Raw genomic sequence first — 23,090 nt, 5'->3', positions numbered from 1 at the left:
ATGGATCAAAGACTTAAAAGCTAAAATAAAAGTAAAACTCTTAGAAGAAAGCAAAAGAGGAAATCTTCATGGATGTTGTATTTGATGAAAATTTCTTAGCACGGGTAACAAAAGAAAAAAGATTAAATAGACTTCATACACACATGCACACACAAAGTTTGTGCATCAAAGGACACTACTAAGAGACTGAAAAGACAACCCATAGAATAGGAAAAAATATTTGCAAGTCATCTTCCAGATAAGCAACTAATATTCAGAATATATAAAGAGCTTCCACGGTGGCAAGATGGTGGAAAAATAGGGGACCTTATTTCATCTGGTCCCTTGAATTTAGCTGAATGTCTATCAAACCATTCTGAGCACCCATGAATTCAGCCTGAGATGTAAGAAAATATATCTGGAACTCTACAAGTAGAAAAGGAACTGGGTTTTGTTTTTTTTTTTTTTTGCAAGGTAGGAGGTGCAGAGACATGAATCTGTGGGGAGATGTTGGAAGATAAACGGAGGGGGGAGGGAGCCTCCATAAGCCAGCTACTGGAAAGTGATATAACACTGGAGCGCAAGATTGGTACCCTTGGAAATCTCCAGTGAGAGACATCCCCTTCTTAAAAGGGTACAGGGGATGAAAAGAGCAGAATTCTGGGTGGGTCATTGTGGTCTCAGGATCCCAGGAGACACAGAAAGAACGGGGGTGCCTGATCTGATAGAGTGCCCAAGCATTGGAGTGGGGAAATTTATTATGGTCAGTGAGCCCAGAAGGGACTCTCAGCCCAGGTTGCCATAAACCATGAGCTGAGCTGGTCGGGTGACCACTCTGCCTGAGCACCCTGAAAAGGATTGGAACACACGGCCATTTGCCATATCCCAGGAAAGGTGAAAGGGTGAGCCCACGACTGAGCAACAGCTCTCAGGGCAGTGGCCCTGGAAAGGACACTAAGGTAACACCCAGCAGTCCCGAGAGCAGTGGAGCATGGTATGCACAGGAGCCCACAACCACTCTCAGTCCCTAGGCACACAGAGGCAGCGACACAGGTCCCTTGGCCACCCACTGAAGGATTACAGTGGCTCCCCACACTGGAGGAGACTGTGGAGATTGGCACAAAAAAAAGTGAAGACCATTTGACCCAGAGGGTTTATTGAAGAGGGGGGACTGCGATCTTTCAGCTCTGGGGCTGGGGATTGGTACGGCCATTTTTATCTTGATCCTCTAAAGAGGTACAGAAAGCCTCCAGGGAACAAAAGCCACACAGAGGACCAGCTTTTACTGAGCCCAGCCCTCTGGCAAGGGGCGGTGCAACTCCAACCAGGCAAAGACCTGAGAAGCGGCACAGCAGGACCCTCCCCTAGAAAATAATCTGGAAGAACAGTTGCGAACTAGGTTCACCTATCCCTAGGTGTAGCTGTAAAATTCCAGCACCAGGGGAAAAGAGTATATGGAGCTTGAGGTTTATTCTCACGATTTGGTTATCTTTCAGTCTAAAATTTTCCATTTCTTCTTCTTCTTTTTTTTTTAACCTTTTCCCCATTTCAACTTGTTTATTTAACCAATTTATGTTTTTAAATAGCTTTTTAACTTTTAGTTTTTACATATACATTTAATAGATATATGCTTCATTTTAGTCCTTTTTTTTCATTATTCAATTTTATTTTTGTATATAGATTAGTTTTTCTTTCTTTGCAGTTTTGGGAGGTAGTGTCTTCTAACACATAGCAATTATAAAGTTAATCAGGCTAGAAAAAAAGCATAAAAGACAGTAGAGACTCTCTAAGTGCAGAAATGAGATCTAATCAGGCCAAACTTAAAAATGCTATAACTGAGATGCAGTCTAAATTGGATGCTCTAACAGCTAGGGTGAATGAGGCAGAAGAGAGAGTAAGTGATCTAGAAGACAGGCTTATAGAAAGGAACGGAGAAAGAGTTGTCTGAGAAAGACAACTCAGAGCCCATGAAGAAACACTTCAAGAATTTAATGATGCTTTGAAATGAATAAATGTCAGAATTATTGGTGTGCCTGAGGGGGAAGAGAGAGAGAGAGCCAGAAGGTATATTTGAGCAAATCATAGCTGAGAACCTCCCTGATCTGAGGAAAGAAACAAGTGTTCATGTCCAAGAGGCAGAGAGGACCCCTCCCAAAATCAATAAAAATAAACACCCTGACATATAATAGTGAAGCTTGCAGATTTTAGAGAAAAAGAGAGAATCCTGAGACCAGCTTGAGACAAGGGGGTTCCTTATCTACAGAGGGAGGAACATCAGATTAACATCAGACCTGTCCACAGAAACCGGGTAGGCCAGAAAGGGCTGGCACAATATATACAGGGTACTAAATGAGAAGAACATGCAGCCAAGAATTCTTTTTCCAGCAAGGCTATCATTCAGAATGGAAGGAGAGATAAAGAGATAAACCTAACCAAAGAGGTAAAGGATCTGTACTCTTAAAAACTACAGAACACTTATGAAAGAAATTGAGGAAGACACAAAGAAATGGAAAAGCATTCTATGCTAATGGATTGGAAGAATAAACATTATTAAAATGTCTATGCTGCCCAGGGCAATCTACACATTCAGTGCAATCCCTAACAAAATACCATCAACATTTTTCGAAGAGCTGGTACAAACAATCCTAAAATTTGTATGGAACCACAAAGACCCCAAATAGCCAAAGCAATCTTGAAAAAGAAAACCAAAGCTGGTGGCATCACAATCCTTGACATCAAGCTATATTACAAAGCTGTGATCAAGACAGCATGGTACTGGCACAAAAACAGACAAATAGATTATTGGAACAGAGTAGAGAGCCCAGAAACGGACCCTCAACTCTATGGTCAACTAATCTTTGGCAAATCGGGAAAGAATATCCAATGTGAAAAAGACAGTCTCTTCAATAAATGGTGTTGGGGAAATTGGACAGCCACATGCAAAAGAATGAAACTGGACCATTCTCTTACACCATACACAAGGTAAACTCAAAATGGATGAAAGACCTAAATTTGAGATAGGAATCCATCAAAATCCTAGAGGAGAACATAGGCAGTAAATTCTTCAACCTTGGCTGCAGCAACTTCTTGCAAAACACCTCTCCAAAGGCAAGGGAAACAACGGCAAAAATGAACTTTTGGGACTTCATCAAGATAAAAAGCTTCTGTACAGCAAAGGAAACAGTTAACAACACTAAAAGACAACCTACAGAATGGGAGAAGATATTTGCAAATGACATATTAGATAAAGGACTGGTATCCAAGATCTATAAAGAACTTATCAAACTCAACACCCAAAAAGCAAATAATTCAGTGAAGAAATGGGCAGAAGACATGAACAGACACTTCTCCAACGGATGACCAGCAGATAAATGAGAAAATGCTCCACATCACTTGTCATCAGGGAAGTATAAATCAAAACCATAATGAGATACCACCTTATACCAGTTAGGATGGCTAAAATTAACAAGACAGGAAACAACAAATGTTGCTGAGGATGCAGAGAAAGGGGAACCCTCTTACACTGTTGGGAATGCAAGCTGGTGCAGCCACTCTGGAAAACAGTATGAAGGTTCCTCAAGAAGTTAAAAATAGAGCTACTCTACAACCTGGCAGCTACTCTACTGGGTATTTACCCTAAAGATACAGATGTAGTGAAAAGAAGGGGTGCCTGCGCCCCAATGTTCATAGAAGCAATGTCCACAATAGCCAAACTGTGGATGGAGCCCAGATGCCCTTCAATAGATGAATTATAAAGATGATGTGGTTCATATATACAATGGAATATTACTCAGCCATCAGAAAGGATGAATACCTACCATTTACATCGACATGGATAGAACTCCAGGGTATTATGCTGAGTCAGGTGAGTCAGTCAGAGAAAGACAATTATCATATGGTTTCACTCATAGGTGGAATATAAGAAATACCAGAGAAAATCATAGGGGAAGGGAAGGAAAACTGAATGGGAAGAAATCAGAGAGGGAGACAAAACAGGAGACACTCTGGACTCCAGGAAACAAACTGAGGGTTACAGAAGGTGGGCGGAATGGGATAACCGGGGATGGGTATTAAGGAGGGCACATGTTGTGATGAACACTAGGTATTATACACAACTAATGAATCACTGAGCACACAACATAATATAATAAAAAAAATTATAATAAAAATAGCGTAACATTTTGTGGTAAAACAAAACAAAAAAACCCCAAACCAATGAAGTACTATATGTTGGATAATTGAATTTAAATTTAAAAAAGGGCCTCCACAACTCAACAATAAACAATATGGTTCAACATGAACAAAGGATTTTTTAAATTATGTAAAATTTTTTCAGCTTTGAGGTATAATTGACAAAACTAATATATTTCAAGTGTACAACATGTTTTTTGATATACACATACATTGTGAAAGGAGTCCCCCATTCAAGGTAATAAACATGTCCATTACCTCACATATTTCTCTTTTCCTCTTTTCTTTCTTTCCCTCCCTTCCTTCCTTCTATGAGAATACCTTCTCTATAAGCAAATTTAAATTATACAATGTAGTATTATCACTATAATCACCATTACACATTGGATCAAAAGACCTTACTCATCTTATAACTTAAAATTGATACCGTTTTACAAGCCTCTCCTATTTCCCCCACCCCCCCCAGACTGTAGTGACCACCATTCTGCTCTTTCTATGAGTTCAATATTTTTTAAAATTGTACATGTAAGTGATAGCATGTGTCTTTCTGTATCTGGCTTATTTTGCTTAGCATCATGCTCTTCAAGTTCATCTGTGTTGTTGCAAAAGCAGTATTTCCTTCTTTTTAAAAGTTGAATAATGTTCCATTGTGTATCTATACCACATTTTCTTTACCCATTGTTCCATTGAATGACACGTTGTTTTCATACATTTGATATTGTAAATGATGCTGCAGTGAACATAGGAGTACAGATATCTCTTTGAGATAATGATTTCATTTTCTTTGGAAATATACGCAAAAGTGGAATTTCTGGATCATATGGTAGTTCTATTTTTAAATTTTTGAGGAATTTCCATATTGTTTTCCATAGTGAATGCACCAAATTACATTCCCACCAACAGTATACAAGAGTTCCCTTTTCTTCACATCTTCACCTGCACATCCTTATCTTTTGTCTTTTTGGATAATAGACATCCTATCCTCTACCTCATTGTGGTTTTGATTTGCATTTCTCCGATGAGTAGTAATGTTGAGCACCATTTCGTGTACTTATTGGCCATCTGTATGTCTTCTTTGGAAAAATGTCTTTTCAGGTCCTTTACCCATTTTTTTAATTGGGTTATTGGTGTTGTTCCTATTGAGTTCTATGAGTTCCTTGTATATTTTGGATATTAACTCATCATCACATATATTGCTTGCAAATATCTTCTCCCATTCCATAGGTTGCCTTTTCATTTTGTTGATGGTTTCCTTTGCTGTGCAGAAGCTTTTTAATTTGATGCAGTCTCACTTGTTTATTTTTGCTTTTATTGCCCTTGCTTTTGGCATCAGTTCCAAACAATCATTGCCAAGACCAATGTCAAAGAGCCTGCCCCTGTGTTTTCTTCTAGGAGTTTTATGGTTTCAGGTCTCCATTCAAATCTTTAATCCATTTTGAATTGTTTTGTGTGATGTAAGAGTCCAATTTTATTCTTTTGCATGTGGGCATTGTTTCCCCAGAACCATTGAATTCAAGAGACTAACCTTTCTCCATTGTATATTCTTTTTTTTTTTTAAAGATTTTATTTATTTATTCGACAGAGATAGAGACAGCCAGAGAGAGAGGGAACACGCAGGGGGAGTGGGAGAGGAAGAAGCAGGCTCATAGCTGAAGAGCCTGATGTGGGGCTCGATCCCATAACGCCAGGATCACGCCCTGAGCCGAAGGCAGACGCTTAACCGCTCTGCCACCCAGGCGCCCCTCCATTGTATATTCTTGACTTCTTTTTTGAAAATTGATTGACCATATATACATGGGTGTATTTCTGGGTTCTCTATTCTGTTCCATTCACCTGTGTGTCTTTTCTTTCCCAATGCTATAGTATTTTGATTACCATGATTTGTAATAGTTTGAAATCAGGAAATGTAATGCCTTCAGCTTTATTCTTTTCACAATTGCTTTGGCTATTCACAGTCTTTTGTGGTTCCAAACAAATTTTAGGGCTGTTTTTTCTATTTCTGAAAAATGCCATTGGAATTTTGATAGGAATTGCATTGATTTTGTAAATTGCTTTGGGTATTATGGACATTTAACAATACTAATTTTTCCAAACCATGATCATAGGATATTTTTCATTTACTTGTCTTTATTTCATCAATGGCTTACAGTTTTCAATGCACAAGTAATTCCCCACCTTAGTTAATTTTGTTTCTAGGTATTTTCTTGTTTTTGATCCAATTGTAAATGGGATTGTTTTCTTAATTTCTCTTTTCATTAGTTAGTTAATATACAGAAATGCAGCTGAGTTTGTATATTGATTTTCTTTCCTGCAACTTCACTGAATTCATTTATTAGTTCTAATAGGTTGGAGTTTTTTGTTTGTTTTGTTTTTGGTGCACTGTAGGGTTTTCTATAAATAATATCATGTGATCTGCAAGGACAATTTTACTTCTTTTCCAGTTTTAATCCCTTTTATTTTGTTTTTCTTGCCTAATTGCTCCGACTAGGACTTCTAGTAGTATGTTGAATAAAAATGGCAGGAGTTGACATCCTTGTCTTATTCCTGATTTTAGAGGAAAAGCTTTCAGCTTTTTACCATTGAGTGTCATGTTAGTTGTGGCCTTGTCATATGTGGCTTTTATTATGTTAAGGCATTCTATAATCAATTTATTGAGAGATTTTTATCATGAAAGGTTGAATTTTGTCAAGTGAATTTTCTGCATCTACCAAGAAGACCATGATTTTGATCCTTCATTTTGTAAATGTGGTACATCCTATTTATTAATTTGCATATATTGAACCATCCTTGCATCTCTTGGATAAATCCACTTGATCTTGGTGTATGATCCTTTTACTGTACTGCTGAATTCAGTTTGCTAATAATTTGTTGAGGATTTTTGCCATTTATGTTCATTAGGGATATTGGCCTATAATTTTCTCTTTGTGTAGTGTCCTTTTCTTGCTTTGGTTATCAGGGTGATGGTGGCCTTATAAAATGAATTTGGAAATGTTTCTCCTCTTCCGTTTTTTAGAAGAGTTTGAGAAGGATTGATATTAATTCTTTAAATGTTTGATAGGATTTACCAGTAAAGCCATCTGGTTGTAGCCTTTTGTTTGTTGGGAAGTTTTTGATTATTGATTCAAAATCCTTACTAGTAATTGATCTTTACAGATTTTCTTTTTCAGCATAATTCAGTCTTGGTATGTTGTATGTCTGTAGGAATTTATCCATTTCTTCTAGGTTATCTAATTTGTGTACAGTTGTTCATAGTACTTTCTTATGATCCTTTGTATTTCTGAGGTATTGATTGTAATATCTTCTCTTTCATTTCTATATTTATTTCTTTGTTCCTTAGTCTTGCGAAAGGTTTATTAATTTTGTTTATCTTTTCAAAAAAAACAACTGTTAGTCCCACTGATGTTTCCTATGGTCTTCTTAATCTCTGTTTCATTCACTTCCACTCTGAGTTTTGCCATATCTTTCCTTCCACTATTTTGTGCTTAGTTTGTTCTTCTTTTTCTACTTCCTTAAGGTGTAAAGTCAGATTGATATCTTTTGTTTTTCTTAATATAGATCTTCATTGATATGAACTTCCTTCTTAGAACTACTTTGCTGCATTCCATATGTTGGCATGTTGTGTTGAGTTTTGTCTCAAGACACTCTTTGATTTCCTTTTTGATTTCCTCTTTGGCTCATTGGTTGTTCAGTAGCATGTTGTAAAATTTCCACACACTGGTGAATTTTCCAATTTTCTTCCTGTAGTCTCATACCATTGTGGTTGTAAAAGATGCTTGATATGATTTCAGTATTCTTACATTTATTAAGAACTGTTTTGTGATCTAGCATATGATCTATCCTGGACAGTGTTCCATATGCACTTGAGAAGAATGTGTATTCTGCTATGTTTGGAAGGACTGTACTGTGAATGTCCAGTCTGTCTGGTCAATGTATAGTTTAAGTCCAGTACTTCGTTTTGATCTTCTATCTGGATGATCTATTGTTGAAAGTGGGGTATTGAAATCCTCTACTATTATCATATTGCTGTATATTTCTCCCTTCATATCTGTTTATATTTGCTTTGTATATTTAGGTGTTCCAATGTTGGGTACATAAATATTTACAAATTTTATATTCTTTTGATGAGTAGACCACTTTATCACAGTATAATGACCTTAGTGTTAAAGTTTTTGGCTTAAAGTCTATCTTGTCTGATATAAGTATAACTATTCCCACTTTGGTTTCCATTTGCATGAAAAATCTTTTCCCAATCCTTCACTTTCATTCTATATGTGTTTTTACAGGTAAAGTGAGACTTGTAGGTAGCTTATAGTTGAGGGGTGGTGGTGGTTGTTGTTGTTCTTGTTGTTGTTGTTGTTGTTCTTCTTCTTCTTCTTCTTTTCTAATACACTCAGCCACTCTGTGTCTTTTGATTGGAGAATTTAGTTCATTTATACTACACTTATGGACTTAGTATTGCCATTTTGTTAATTGTTTTCTGGCTGTTTTATATCTTACATAAAATATCTTACAGTTATATCAATCTATTTTAAGCTTAATTTCAAATGTGTACAAAAGCTCTACATTTTTATACCTTCCCCACATTTATGCTACATTTTTGATGACACAATTTATATCTTTTTACATTGTGTATCCATTAACAACTTATTGTCATTATAGTTATCTTTAACACTTTATATTTTAATCTTTATACTAGAATTGTGATTTACTTGCTATCATTAGTTTTAGAGTATTCTGAATTTAACTATATATTTACCTTTTACCAGTTAATTTTATACTTCCATGTATTTTCATGTTACCAATTAGCATCCTTTTGTTTCAGCTTAAAAAACTCCCTTTAACATTTCTTGTAAGTCTGTCTAGTGAGGATGAATTCTTCAGCTTTTATTTGTCTGGAAAACTTTATCCTTCAATTTTTAAGGACAACTTTGCCCCATAGAGTTTCTTGCTTGGCAATTTTTTTCTTCATCACTTTGAATATATCATTCCACTCTATTCTGGCCTACAAAATTTCTGCTGAAAAAGTCACTTTTCTGTGACTTTTTTTTACCCTGAAAAAGTTAAAAGTCACTTTTCTCCTGCTACCTTTAATTGCTTTTCAACTTTTGAAAATTTAATTGCATGTGTTTCAGCGTGGTTCTCTTTAGATTCATCTTTTTTGGGATTCTTTAGACTTTCTGGATCTGAATGTCCATTTGTTTCTCCAGATTAGGAAAGTCTTTAGCCATTATTTATTTCTTCAACTAAGCTTTCTGTCCCTTTCTCTCTTTCTCTCTTCTCCTTCTGGGACCTACATTTTGGTCTGCTTGATGGTGTCCAGTAAATCCATCACTCTTTCCATTCTTTTTCCCTTTTGCTTCTCTAATTGGATGAATTCCACTGCTCTGTCTTTGAGTTTGTTGATCCCTTCCTCTGCTTGATCTGGTCTGCTATTAATACACTCTATTGAATTCTTTAAGTCTGTTACCATATTCTTTGGTTCTATGAATTCTGTTTAATGCTTTTTTTATATTTTCTGTCCCTTTGTTAAAATTCTCAATGTTCATGCATTGTTCCCCTGACCTTGATGAATATCTTTACGGCCATTATTTCAAACTCTATCAGGTAGACCACTTACTTCAGTTTCTGGAGATTTATCTTGTTTTTTGTTTGGAACATATTACCCTCTTTCTCCATTTTTTCTTGACTCTCTATGGTATATCTGTTGTACTAGATAAAACAATCACTTCTCCTGGTGTTGACAGACTGGTCTCATACAGGAGATAGATTTCATCAATCAGCCCAGCTAAAGCTTCTGGTCTCTCAAGTATTTGTGATTGTCCTAGCCACCAGTTATTCTTAATGGTCCACAATGTGTCAAGACCTACCAGTGTTCCAAAGAGAAGGATCACAGCCAGAACCTATATGCAAGCTGATTAGAAGCCAGACCCTCAGCCAGCAGGTGGGAAAATATGTAGTTAAGCCTCTTCACAGAGAAACTGGAAAGTGGGTATTCTTGCCTATTCCTTCTGAACTGAGCCAGGGTGTATATCTATACTGGGATTGTAGGAGGGTGCCCCTGAACCATTTAAAAACTGCTTATTTGTTCATTATAGTCCTGTGGGACTTTTCAATACAGCCCATTAGCTGTCAGAGCCAGGGAAGGTATGGAACATCCCTTGGGCAACAGCTGCAAAAACTAGGGCAGTAGGTATGTTTAAAATCTTCCAAAGAGATGTTGGTGGCCTTATTATATAATTGGAGTTAGCTAGAGGGAGAAAGTAGCAGAAGTGCCCACTAGCTCCCCTGGACAATTCCATGAAGGATTGCAGCTAGCACCTAGATGTGTGCAAATTATAAGCCAGACCCTTGGGCAGTGGGTTGTTATGTAGTCCAGACCCTTCCAGGAAAAGACTGGAAAATGGACATTTTTTCCCCTGTTTTCTCCGTGCTAAGCCCTGGGGAGGACAGCCACAGTGAGTGCTAGCATGTAAAGAACTAGCTTTGTTTTCTGTAGTGCCGTAGGACTTGTGGTTATAAACTCCACCGGCTTTCAGAGCTATGGATTTTGGGGTCCTGTCCCTTGGGTGGGAGCCTTAAAAGCTGGAATCCTATATGTACTGTACAAATGCCTTACTTCTCAGAAAGAGGCTGAGAGTTGGGGGTATCTTCCTTATAGTACGGTTCTGTGCCAGAAATGGGGTTTACAATACGTTTGTCTCATCCTTTCCTACCCATTTCACTGTGGTTATTTTTTTAGTTGCCTGATGTGGTAGGAGTCACTCAGCTAGTTTCTGGTTTTTTCACAGAGGAAATTGTTCCATTTGTAGCTGTACTTTAGGTGCATCTGTGGAAAGGGGGAAGTTCAGGGGCCTCCTATGTCACCACCTTGGTACTTTCTACAAAGGACTGGCATATACATTGCTCCAAAGAAGATACACAAATGGTGAATAAGCACATGGAAAGATACTCAGTAGTATTCATTAAGGAAATTCAAATCAAAATCGTAATAAGGTTACCATTTTACATCCATTATAATGGCTACTACTTTAAAAAATGAAAAATAACAAGTATCTGTAGGATGAGGATAAACTGGGAACCTCTGTGTATTCTTGGTGGGAATGTAAAGTGGTATAGCCATTATGGAGAACATTATGGTGATTCTTCAGAAAATTAAAAATAGGATTGCCATATGATCCAGCAATTTCACTTCTATAGATATATACTCAAAAGAATTGAAAACAGGGACTCAGATACTTGCTTGCAAGTATTCACATTAGCATTATTCATTATTCATAGTAGCTAAAAGGTAGAATCAACCCCAATTTCCATGAACAGATAAAAGGATCATCGAAATGTGATATGTATATATATTTATATATGCATGATGGAATGTTCAGTTCTAAAAAGGAATGAAATGATGAAACTTGAAAACTTTGTTAAGTGAAATACACAAGACACAAAAGGATTAATATTGTATCATTCCACTTAAAGGAGGTGTCCAGAAGAGGCATATTCATACAAACTACAATAAAAGTTACCATGGGCTTGGGGAAGAGGAGAACGAGAAGTTATTCTGGCCAATAGAAACTCTGTTCAGTTTCTGTTTGAGTTTCTATTTGAGTTTCTATTTGAGATGATGAAAAGTTCTAGAAATGGATAGTGATGATGGTTGCACAACACTGTGAATGCAATTGTACAGTGGATTGAATTGAATTGTACAGTATTGTACATAATTGAATTGTACACTTAAAATGGTTAAAATGGTAACTGTATATTTTATCAAAATTAAAAAAAAATTAAAAGATCTATTTTTTGATCATAGAGTTTAGTTACAAATCATTAATAGATTTGAATATTTCATTTTCATAGAGGCCCAGAACAACATTTCTAAATTTCTACAGTGCTGCCTGAAATGCTGTTTCTGGTGTATGGAAAAAATGGTAAAGTTTTTTAACAGAAATGCCTATGTTATGGTAAGTAGATTATTTTTTATTTACTAAATTTCTTCTTTGCAAACCCAAACCCCATGTGTCCATTTCCATCTCTAACAATTTTTACATCATGCAGTTGAATTTATCACCATGTTGATATAAGGATTTGTGAATCCCATGCATGATTCAGGGCTATGCTTTCCTGGTTGAGATAGTATCTTAACTGTACTTCATTATTACTGTTAATATCTTTTTAAAGAGGGAAAATATTATTTACCTTAGAAATTTTTAAATATGCTAGATTGAAAATATTTTGTATGTCTTTGATATAGTCTATATTTCACTCTGTGAGAAAAATATCTTTCTGGGATTTACATATTTCTAGGGAATGGTCTATTTCTTTATATAAATCTTATGTTGAAATGTGTGGGAATGTGTGGGAATTGACAAGGCCTAACTGAATGTGTTACTTATTTCCTATGGGGAATATGGAGATTTTTTTAAAATAGGTGTTCTAAAAACATAATTCTTCTAAAATTTAGTAACTACAACTTTACGATACTTGCTTGTTTTCACCATGACACGGAGTCTGCAGGGGTGGTTCAAATAGTCATGAAGATTTAAATAGTCATTAATTTACCTCCAATGAGAATACCATTTTGAGCCTTTTAATCAGTGAATCAATGTATCGAAAGGTGTTGGTGTCCTGAGAATGATTTTTAATGTGAATGCTGCAACATTTATCCCATTCACAACAGACCCTAACCAAAACACTTCAAAGACAGAAGCCATATTCTGGGATTTGAGAAAAAGATCTCCCTCTGTGTGAATTCCCATGGAGTTTACAGGCATATAGCATCTGAAGCACACCTTATTGTCAACACCCCTGACAGCTGTGCAGAGTTGAGAATATACAGTTCCCGGGTCTCCCACATACCCAAATGCTGGAAAGAGGAATGACAATAGCTGTTTGGGTGACAAGAGAATTAATTCATTTTCCTGTCATTGAATTATCTATTGGTCTTGTTAGGGTATGTTACTGACTCCAGAATATTAACAACTCTTTCCCTCAGATTGCAATATATGGCAAAAACTTCTGCAGGTCAGCAAGAGATGCTTTCAATCTGCTGATGAGAAATATTTTAAAGTAAGTAATCAGGTTGAATTTGCAAAAGACAGTTTGGTGAACTTGAGCACCACATACTTCACATGTTGTGATTTAAATTGATGGTAGTCTTATCAGACATGAATATTATCTTTCAATTGGATAGATTTAAATCTTCTCTCTCACACCATTTCTCTTTATATCTTAGAATGTTGCTTCCATCATCTATCTGCATCTTCACACTGACTGGCATTTTATTGATTTTAATTATCCCTTCTGCTCAAGATATTCTCCACACAAACAGCATGTCTCTTACCATTTCCCCCCTCCACAACTTGACAGAGTCTGAGTGAGCAAAAGCAGGGAAGAAATGAAACCTCCTCAAAATTCAGGGTGTCTTAAACTTTGAAACAGAGGCTGACATAACTAATAGAGCCTGATAGCCCCACAATGCCATCTTCTGTTCACTTCATCAAAAATAAATCAGAACTTCATTCCTGGGGTCTACCTTCATTTCTTGCATTTAACAAAGGCCAAATAAAATTTCCAGCGAAGACACATCATAATGAGCTCATGAATTATTTACTTTCATTAATTTCAAGTGACAAATGTAATTTAAACACAAAATTATACTTACTTTTTTCTGATTCTCAGAGTTGCAGTTATGGATAAAGTTACAGACTTTGTACTAATCCTGGGGAAAATTCTAGTTGCTGGATGTATAGGTAAGTAATAATAATAAACATAATAAGTTTAGAAGGTACTTGAAAAAACTTCTTTGCTACAAAAAAAACTATATTCCTTTGTAAATACATAATACACATTTTCTGTCTTTCCAACGTAGGTGTGCTGGCCTTCTTACTCTTCACACACAGATTGCCAACAATGATAGAAGGACCAACATCTTTAAATTACTACTGGATACCTTTGCTGGTAAGAGTTGATGTCTTGGTCAGTTCAGGCTTCTATAACAAAAATATCGTAGATTGGGTGGCTTAAATAAGAATTTATTCCTCACAGTTCTGGAGGCTGAGAAGTCCAAGAGCAAGGTGCCCACAGATTCAGTTCCTGGTGAGAGCTCTCTTCCTGGTTTGCAAAGGAAACCCTTCTCACTGTATCCTAACTTGGTGGAGAGAGAGCTCATCATCTCTCCTGTCTCCTCCTTTAAGGGCACTAATCCCATTCATGAGGGCTCCACCCTCATGACCTAATTACCTCCCCTGAACCTCACCTCCAGATTCATCACATTGGGGATTAGGTTTCAACATATGCATTTTGAAAGGACACAATTCATTCATAGCAACTGGGTAATATTGACTGACTTATCAGAGATGGCAAAATAAAAGGAATAAGAAAATAATAATAGCTAACATCATTGGTCCTACTTTGTGCCAAGCCTTATTCTGCTTTAGATTGGATTCCTTAGAAACAACCTCTGAGACAGGATTGCATGCAGAAGGTTTATTAGGAATTGTTCTCCTGAGATACCCTTGCAACAAGGAAGTAAGGAGGGCAGGCATGGGCAAAGGAAAAAGCTGCAGTTACAGTGGAGGCCTCAGACATATTGACAGGAAGTTCTGAAGGCAGAATTAGGCCTCTTTATGCTGCATCAGGCAGCCGTTGTCCAGGGGTTGCCCCCTGGATGGGGGTGCACCCTTGGGGGAGGCGGTTCCCTGCGACAAGGGCGATTCCTAGTGAGGGAAGCTGCTCAGTCACCAGCAGCCTACATTCCCAACAAGGGGAGGATAGATGTAGCAGCTGGAGAGGACCTGGTAGGAGCCCTGCAGTATCTATAGGAATTAATTAACTCATTCAATCCATATGTGATAAATACAATTATTATTCACATTCTCCCCTTGCCCACCAGTAATTTTTTATAGGAGGCAGGAGGCACAGTGAGGTTAAGTAACGTGTTGAGTGAGTGCCTAACATGTGATTCAAGCCTAGGCAGTGTGTGCTCTTAACTCCCGTGCTTTCCTGCCTCAGTGTATAGGATCCTAAATCTGGGATATTTTTGGTATGCATTGGGGATAGTGGTAAGAAAATTAGCAGGTAATATAATACATTTAAATCCCAGTACAAAGCACCCAAAAGTGTTATCATTGGATTTTTTTGGTCTCTATATTGAAATCTTTTCTAACATAGGGTACTTCAACATTTCTCATCATGACTTTCATTTAAAGCTGCATTATTGTTCTTCTGGACAAGTTAATGACATCTTCTTTTGTTCTTTACTCATTTACAGACAGTCATTATTGGATCTTACCTAGTTGCACATGGGTTCTTCAGCGTCTATGCAATGTGCATTGATACAATTTTCATCTGCTTCTGTAAGTTTTCAGTATATGTGTTTTCCCCCTTTGGAGAGTAACTGAAAGATAAGAAGGTTAAGACCCATGTCCTTAGCTGGCTTGTGGATTTGCTATGGCCTGGCTGCAACTGCCAAATAGTGTTTATTAGGAAAGAGACTCATGTTTAGTAGATGCTCTTTAAACCTTAACAGCTGAGAGAATGGAGTTTGCAAAGCGCAGGAGAGTCAGCTACTGAAATGACCGTCAGGCTCCATGGCATGGTGTTAGCATGGAACTATTTTTTCATTTCTTAGTATTTTCAAATTTTAATAATAAAGCACAGCAGAATCTAATCATTAACAGAACTGAGGACGTAACTGGGCTTTCAGACTGGACTTCAGGAACTCTTTGAGGAGAGCCTTTATAATTCTGATAAAGCCAAGCTGGCAATGGTTTCAGACACATAGGGCCAATTCACACTAGATTCATTGAGGAGAATGTCTAGGAAACACCTCGATCAATTGTGAGGCGTAGAGGTAAAATACTTCTTAAGAGCTTTCATCACTGACTTATTTGCTGTGCCTCTATGTGGCATGTGTAACTCCTAATGGATAGGTTTTCTATTAGTAGCTCATCTGAAAAGCCTTGGAGAAGCTAGTGCCCTAGGAGCTTGACCTGGCCCTTACCTTCAGTCTAGAGAAAGTAGGCTCAGCAGATGAAAGAACAAATTGTTAGCCTTCCAGCTGTACCCTCCAAGAGATTATTTCTCTGGTACATTGCTCTTAAGAGAAGCAGAGAAAACATTCTATGACAGGGCATTACTGAGTGATCCACTTGTATAAAATTAACAGTTTATTTTTTGGCATAACTCACAGCACCAACTTTACACTGGGGTCAGGAGACATACTCAAGGAAAAAAACTAGAAAGTGGTTTGACTTTTTTTTTTCTTAACATTTAAAAATTATTTTCAATAACTGGATAATTCAGAAATCAGGAGAACTGTGCGTACTAGTTAGCTCCCTCTCTGGCTATAAATGGAACAGAAATGTTTAATTACCTTCTAATGCCACCGTCAGTGGTTTATTAGGAAAACCCATCCACAAAATGCCACATGAACAAACTTCGGCTCATGTTGGAGATGGAGGAAGGTGCATAGAAATATGATAGTGCCTGAAACAGAGGTCTCAAATATTCAAAGATCTCTTTTTTCATCTCAGACGCTAATCATAGCAATAGTGGGAGACCCCTTTAGGATATTCCCCATTCTTATAACTGAAAATGTTTCTCAAAATGTATCTCAGGAAATGCATGGAAGCTACTAGCTTCCAGTCGTCAGAAGCTTAAGAAAAATCTTATGGATTTTTAATTTGACAGTGGATTTTAAATTTGAGCAGTAAGAAATGTTTTCCACCCTCTTATATTAATAATTGCCAACTTCTTGAAAACCAGGTGTAATTTCAGCTTTATTCAATACATCGTGTGTAGAACATGAGTAGTTTCCTTCTGGAGACTCTTGTCTTTGAGAATAAAGAACAAGGGATACCAAATTATATTTCTCCTCCCTCCCCAACTTTTACTATGTGCAACATCTTACTTCGGAAAACATTCTTCTTAAATGGTGCTGTAAGCCAAATTCTGATTGTGTGGAACTATACCTTTCTACATACATATGTATATCTTTTTATACCTATTCTCTTGGCTGCCAGACAACTGATGTTTTTAAAAATGCAAACCATTTGCAAACATTGCATTTATAGAAACATGGCATCTTTTTAATATTACAAGGCAATGAGAATTCTGGTCCCAGTATGAGAAAAAAGCAGTGTTGCAGATGATTATTAATGTGATCCATAGCAGGCTTCCTAATAATGCTTCAAGGGTAATAACAATATAGATATACTATATATGATATAGAAATATGGTTAAGGAAGAAAGAACAAAAATGTTCAGTGTCCATCATATTCCCTCCTTAGCTTTTTGTCTGAGGAAGGTCACTGTGAGGTCTAATGTAAAAATCTAAATCAATAATCCAGCCCTTCCCAAAAAAGTATGAAAAATAATTTAGATGTATTCCATAAATCTATGATTGTCCTATGTTTTTATATAATATTTCTTACCTTTGTCATAATAAAGGCTATGAATAACAAAATCTTTTTTAATACACTAGTGAAAACACAGAGTTCAGTTGTACTTGTATACTTATTGATAGATATTATCTGCTGTGAATTCTATCTTTAGGAAGCATAATTCTGTGCCAGCTTCTTGCTCCTCAGCATCGTTCTGGTGCTTTCCCCGTATCACCCAAGAGGTGTGTGCACAGTGAACACTCCATCATTTTCTTATTAGCTGAGGCAAAGCAGGAAGGTAACTTCATGTATTACATGAAGTCAGAAAACACTGCCACTAGTTTTCTAATGCAATCTGAGGAGATTAAGACTGGATGCCTTATAGTTAAATAGGACAAGAGCCGAATGACATGTCAAGAGGCTGTGTCCTCACCTCATTCTGATTGCCCCAGAGCTTTTGACTTCAGGAGAATCATTTCACATACCTGGGTCTCCGTTTTCTCATCTGTAATGTTATGGGTGTGGACTTTGAACTCTGAAATTAAATTATTGCTCTACATTTATCACAGACTTTTTATTCGGCTTCATCTCAGAAGATGTGGCGTTTTACCTTTCTGAAATGAAGAGTCACAGATTTAGAGATCATAGTTATGAAAGGACATGACAGACCTTATTAACCTTTAAACTATCAAAATAAACCTCTTTGGGCATTGGTGGGATTTAGGAACTTTCGGTGCCTCCTGGCAGAGTTTGAAGTTTCTTTGTCCAGCATCAGCAACTTAACGGTACTAATTGTCTTATATTTGACTTTCTAACACTAATTTCTCTGATTTTTCCCTGTTTGACTCTCCAATTTATAAAAATACATTTAATTCTGCTGCCGCTTGCTGCTTTTGCCTGCTTCGGCTGCTGCATATACAGGTGAAGATCTGGAAAGAAATGATGGATCCACAGAAAAACCCTACTTCATAGCCCCTGCCCTGCACGGAACTCTGAACAGGATGCAACTAGTTCCCCAGAAGCAGAAAGAGTAGAAAAGCTCAAACAGTGACATTCATTTTTAAATAGAACTTTTGTAAATTAGATCATTTGTAACTTGAAAATGATGCTTTTGAGTAATGTGAAATTTCTGTGCTTATTCCTAAAAAGCCAGAACCTGGTACCACCTGAGGTACCAGTAGCCTCTGTAAACTAGGATACTTTATAGACTGTGGTCCCAGCTGAAAAGCAAGGTGTAAATGGCAAACATATTTTTAAAGCCTGTAGCCAAAAGTGTTTTAAATGAGACTTTTATAACTCAGAGTGCTGTTCCCTATTGCAGCACTTTGATCGCCTTTCTTTTTATAAATGTATATTTGTAAAGGATATTCAGGCAATTTTTGAAAGCACTATAAATGTATAGTCAATTAGCCATAAAAAAGATTGATATAGTTAACCAGCATATGGTACTACATTTGTAAATATGGTGCTATGGTTACACAGCTGCTCCAGCTAGTGGACAGCTTTCTCAACTGTGATTAAACTTGTATAAATGTTTCCCTAGGAAGTATCCTTTGTTTCAGTATGTGATTCGAGACCATAACAAACAGAGATGTTAATGGTATACAAGTTCCATGGAGAACACTGCTAGGTAAAAATTACTGGGGAACCTCATAGCCCACTTTTTTGTGTGTGAAATTATATTTATAGTAAAGTTGAATCAGTTTTGGGATATGATTTCCAATAATACGAACCTCTACCCACTGTGAAAATATTCTGAACAAAACTGAAATGGCTACATAACTCATGCCTTTTGTCTCTAACTCAGATGGAGACAAATTCCTATTTTCCTATTCCCACCATGCAGAAAATTGGAATGGATGTTATTTCAGAAGAGTGATTCTGTCTTTCACAAGCATACCTGTTTTTCTAGATTAAAGAGCTTGTTTGACTTCATTCTACAAAATAGTGGTTTTTATAATGGCCACCGTCTTGTTCTTGGCTTATTTTCTTGAGATTGTTATAGTCAAAACCATCACTTGGCTTCACCTCGTGGCAAAGGGCCTTCTTCACTCTCATTCTCCTTGAAGTATAATTCAGAGAAGAGTGATCATGTATCTTTCTGGATGGTTATTATTATCCAACAATACAGAGGTCAAAACCAAGCGCTAGTAAATTTTTACCTCTCTTTTTTTTTCTTTTTTTCTTTTCTTTCTTTTTTTTTTTTTTTTGGAAGCGAGAGGGGGAGAGAGAGAGCAAGTGTGCGTTTGCACACGCAAGCAGCAGGAAAGGGGGAGAGGAAAAGAATCTTAAACAGGTTCCACACCCAACGCAAAGCCCAATCCAGGGCTGGATCTCACAACCCCGAGATCATGACCTGAGCCAAAATCAAGAGTGAAAGGCTTAACCATCTGAGCCCCCAGGTGTCCCAGTTACCTCTCTCTTAAGTGTTAAAAAATGATAGGGAATACATCCCCTTCAGGAGTAGTTGGGTGATGATACATATTGATGAAACAACACAGTTCTAATCTTTTTTTTGTAGGCATCAGAATCACTCTGAGAACTTCTAATAGACACCTGTGCCCCTTCCCTAAGAGATTCTGATATGTTGTATTTGGGTGTGGGGCAGCTTGTGAATTATTATAAAGTTCTCTAGTTGATTCTGATACATAAAAGTTGGATAATCACTTGAATAAAATATAAATCAACATGCAAGAAACTGGTTGCCTATATTCTTATATTCTTGGCTGTTCCAGGAGTTAGAAAATTAAGACAAAGATTAATTTGGAGACTCCTAATAATCATAACTTCTTCTGTATTTTAGATTCTTAGACTAGATGCGGCCCATGTATTACGTGTTTAACATACTGGTGATCAGACCAAAAAATTCACTAGAGTAAAGGTGTTCACTGAACTATATGGAGGCATATTCTATAGCTGGCTATATTTTAAGGCTCTAACCCACAGGTACAAAATCATAGGAAAAGAAATGCTATTTGGTTCAGTATTTTTAAATAACTTCCTTAGTACTTAAAGGAAGAATCTCTAAGTATAGACAGTTTAACTATATTATGGACTTAATTCTAGTCAGAAAAAGTTTTCCCCACTAGAGAGTAAAAATGAGCATTGTTTTTGAGGGAAAAAATTAGACGCTATTATCTTACAAAGCAATTAAAGTAACTACAAAACAGTCTTTCTCAAAACTTGAAGTTTAAGTCTTCGAAATACATTGAAATTTTATAAATCTTATTTTTTAAAACTATGCTAACTAAATTGATGGCAAAACAAAAGCAATTTTGAACAAATACAATAATTTAGAAAGTGAATTGAGTATATACTACTTTTCAGGAATTTAAAGGTGAATTTGGAAACTCCCGATGAGGTTTGTGTTTTGTTTTGTTTTTAGTAAGTTTGCTATCCAAAAGAAGGTGAAAGTTATTTCCTCCATTATGCACCTGAGAGGCATGCACTACTGGCAGAATATGACCTGGTACACAGAATGAGATAATACTCTACTAACGTATTGACAAGGGCTGCTTGTTTTCTCATGGGTATGTTTACAATAATGCCAAACTATGCTATTTAAAAAAGAAAAAAAAAAAAAGTTTTGAACTGCTGTAAAGCAAGTGTGCAGCAGATGGCGACGTTACTTCTCTTACAGTTTTGCTTTGATATTTACTCTGTGCCGTTCTTCCTCCTAGTGGAAGATGTAGAAAGAAACGATGGTTCTGCTGAAAGGCCCTATTACATGAGTCAGTCTCTGCTGAAGATTCTGAACGAGCCAAGTATGCAAACTAAGAAGCATTAGAAGTGCAAACTGTGGTCATCCTGCCGCTGTGTGTTACCTAATCTTCATCTGCTGTGTCTGCACAACACACGTTTCTTAAGTGATTTGTGATCGGAACACTGTATTCACCACCTTGTTGGCTTTTATTTGCATGTTTAATACCAAAGCTTATACTGTAATATGTGAAGCCATCAGAAGTCGCAAGGGAATTGTTAATAACATGGTACATTTTTATACTAAGGATCTTTTGTTTTGGAATTCATTTTCAAATATAGTGGCTAGGATGTTTTGAAAACACTAGTGAATATGGTCATATTCTTTTAAATATTACATTGAAAAATGAAACGTTATTTAAATCGATAGCTAATATATTTTTTAAATTACAACTAAAAGACTTCTGCAGGGAAAATTGGTCAACAAAGTGAAATAGAAAATTTTAAAGTTTTCCCCACTCCTGTTTGACAGTAAATTGGTAAAAGGACTGCCTGCTCCAGATTTTGTTCTCTTTAAGTATAGAATGTTTCCTGTTAAACAAATTGCCAATCATCCAGCCTTTACTACTTAGTCCTCTCTGACAAAGTGCCTTACTGGCTGTTTAATACTACCCAGCTTTTGTGGGCAAGTTTACAAACCTTGTTTAAAAGACAAAAAAAAACAAAAAAACCTGCAATGTTAAGTGATTGAAACAAGTCTTCAAGAATTTGTTTTCCTCTTAGCTCACTGGTTGGAAACCACTTGTCATTTCAGTATGTTTGATATCCTCACTGTAGAGAGTACATTTTGCAGCATAAACAATTTCCCTTGCGCCTAGTGGACATTCATGAATGTGTACTACACGCAAGAAAAAAAAAGTGAAAGGATGCTTGTTAATTTTTTTTACTAAATGTAAGAAGTTTAAAAATCTAATCTTTTCTATAGTAGATCTTTGAAAATAGGTATAAGACTACATTTCTCAGTGTTTTACAGTTTGGAAAGGGACACTGAGAAATTACAAAGGGAAACTTTACCCCTGGAAAGGGTGCTCACAGGTGTCATGTACTGAATCTTTCTGTTTTAAATGATTATGATCATCGAGAAGTGTTGTATGTATGTTATTTCATTTTTTAACTTTTGATATGAAATCAGTTTATAATGTTAACTTCTATTGTGCTAATATAAAGAGGAACATAATTTCTAATTCAATTTTAAGTAATTTTGCTAGTACTACTAACTTTAAAGAAAATGAATTAAGTTTGTTATTCAGTGTGAGAATATTCACCCCTAGGGAATGTCAGTCAGATAGGATAATTTGTGAAAGCTTTGAGAATCAACAGTAAGTTACTATCAGCTTATCTATGATCACATTGGTTTAAATGTGACTTTAGATATTCTTTTATGCCAAAAACAAACTCACATGAGCACATGACAGTCTGAGCTCTATAATCAATCTGCTTCTGCTGTGCAGAAATATTAGGAACATATTGTCTAAATATCTTTGATAACTAAAATGTTTAATATTTAATGAATTTGTTGTTACTCATCATTTTAAATCTGGTTTTTTTCTTCTAATAAAGATTTAGATTAAAAAAAAAACCTGTCTTTTTATTTCTTTAAGCTAGAAAGGAGAAAAGCTTTAGTTTTTAAAACCTACCATAGGCTGACAGAATCTTCTCTGTATCAACTAAGGTGTTTGTTTATTTTTTTTAATATCTAGATATATCTCTTAAAAAATTTCCATTTTTTTCTAGCTGCACATTGCAAAATAACTGAAACTGATCATTTATATAAAGTAAATAAGT

General features: G+C 36.4%; 1 protein-coding gene across 8 annotated transcripts in view; it reads left to right on the top strand.

The window, feature by feature from the left end:
* The window catches only part of SLC44A5 (solute carrier family 44 member 5), a 352,457-nt gene extending 329,617 nt beyond the window's left edge, over window positions 1-22,840 (top strand). For all 8 annotated transcript variants that reach the window (XM_034653706.1, XM_034653705.1, XM_034653707.1 and 5 more), the window contains 6 exons: window positions 12,022-12,125; window positions 13,157-13,230; window positions 13,843-13,913; window positions 14,033-14,121; window positions 15,434-15,518; window positions 18,468-22,840. In XM_034653706.1, coding sequence (XP_034509597.1) covers window positions 12,022-12,125; window positions 13,157-13,230; window positions 13,843-13,913; window positions 14,033-14,121; window positions 15,434-15,518; window positions 18,468-18,580 — 536 coding nt within the window. In that variant the 3' untranslated portion in view covers window positions 18,581-22,840. The remainder of the gene's footprint in view (window positions 1-12,021; window positions 12,126-13,156; window positions 13,231-13,842; window positions 13,914-14,032; window positions 14,122-15,433; window positions 15,519-18,467) is intronic.
* The last annotated feature ends 250 nt before the right edge of the window (window positions 22,841-23,090 follow it).

This window comes from Ailuropoda melanoleuca, chromosome 2 (genome assembly GCF_002007445.2).
Source record: "Ailuropoda melanoleuca isolate Jingjing chromosome 2, ASM200744v2, whole genome shotgun sequence".
Lineage (NCBI taxonomy): Eukaryota > Metazoa > Chordata > Mammalia > Carnivora > Ursidae > Ailuropoda > Ailuropoda melanoleuca.
The sequence above is the reverse complement of the archived record's forward strand: the minus strand, read 5'-3'. Positions and strand labels throughout refer to the sequence as shown.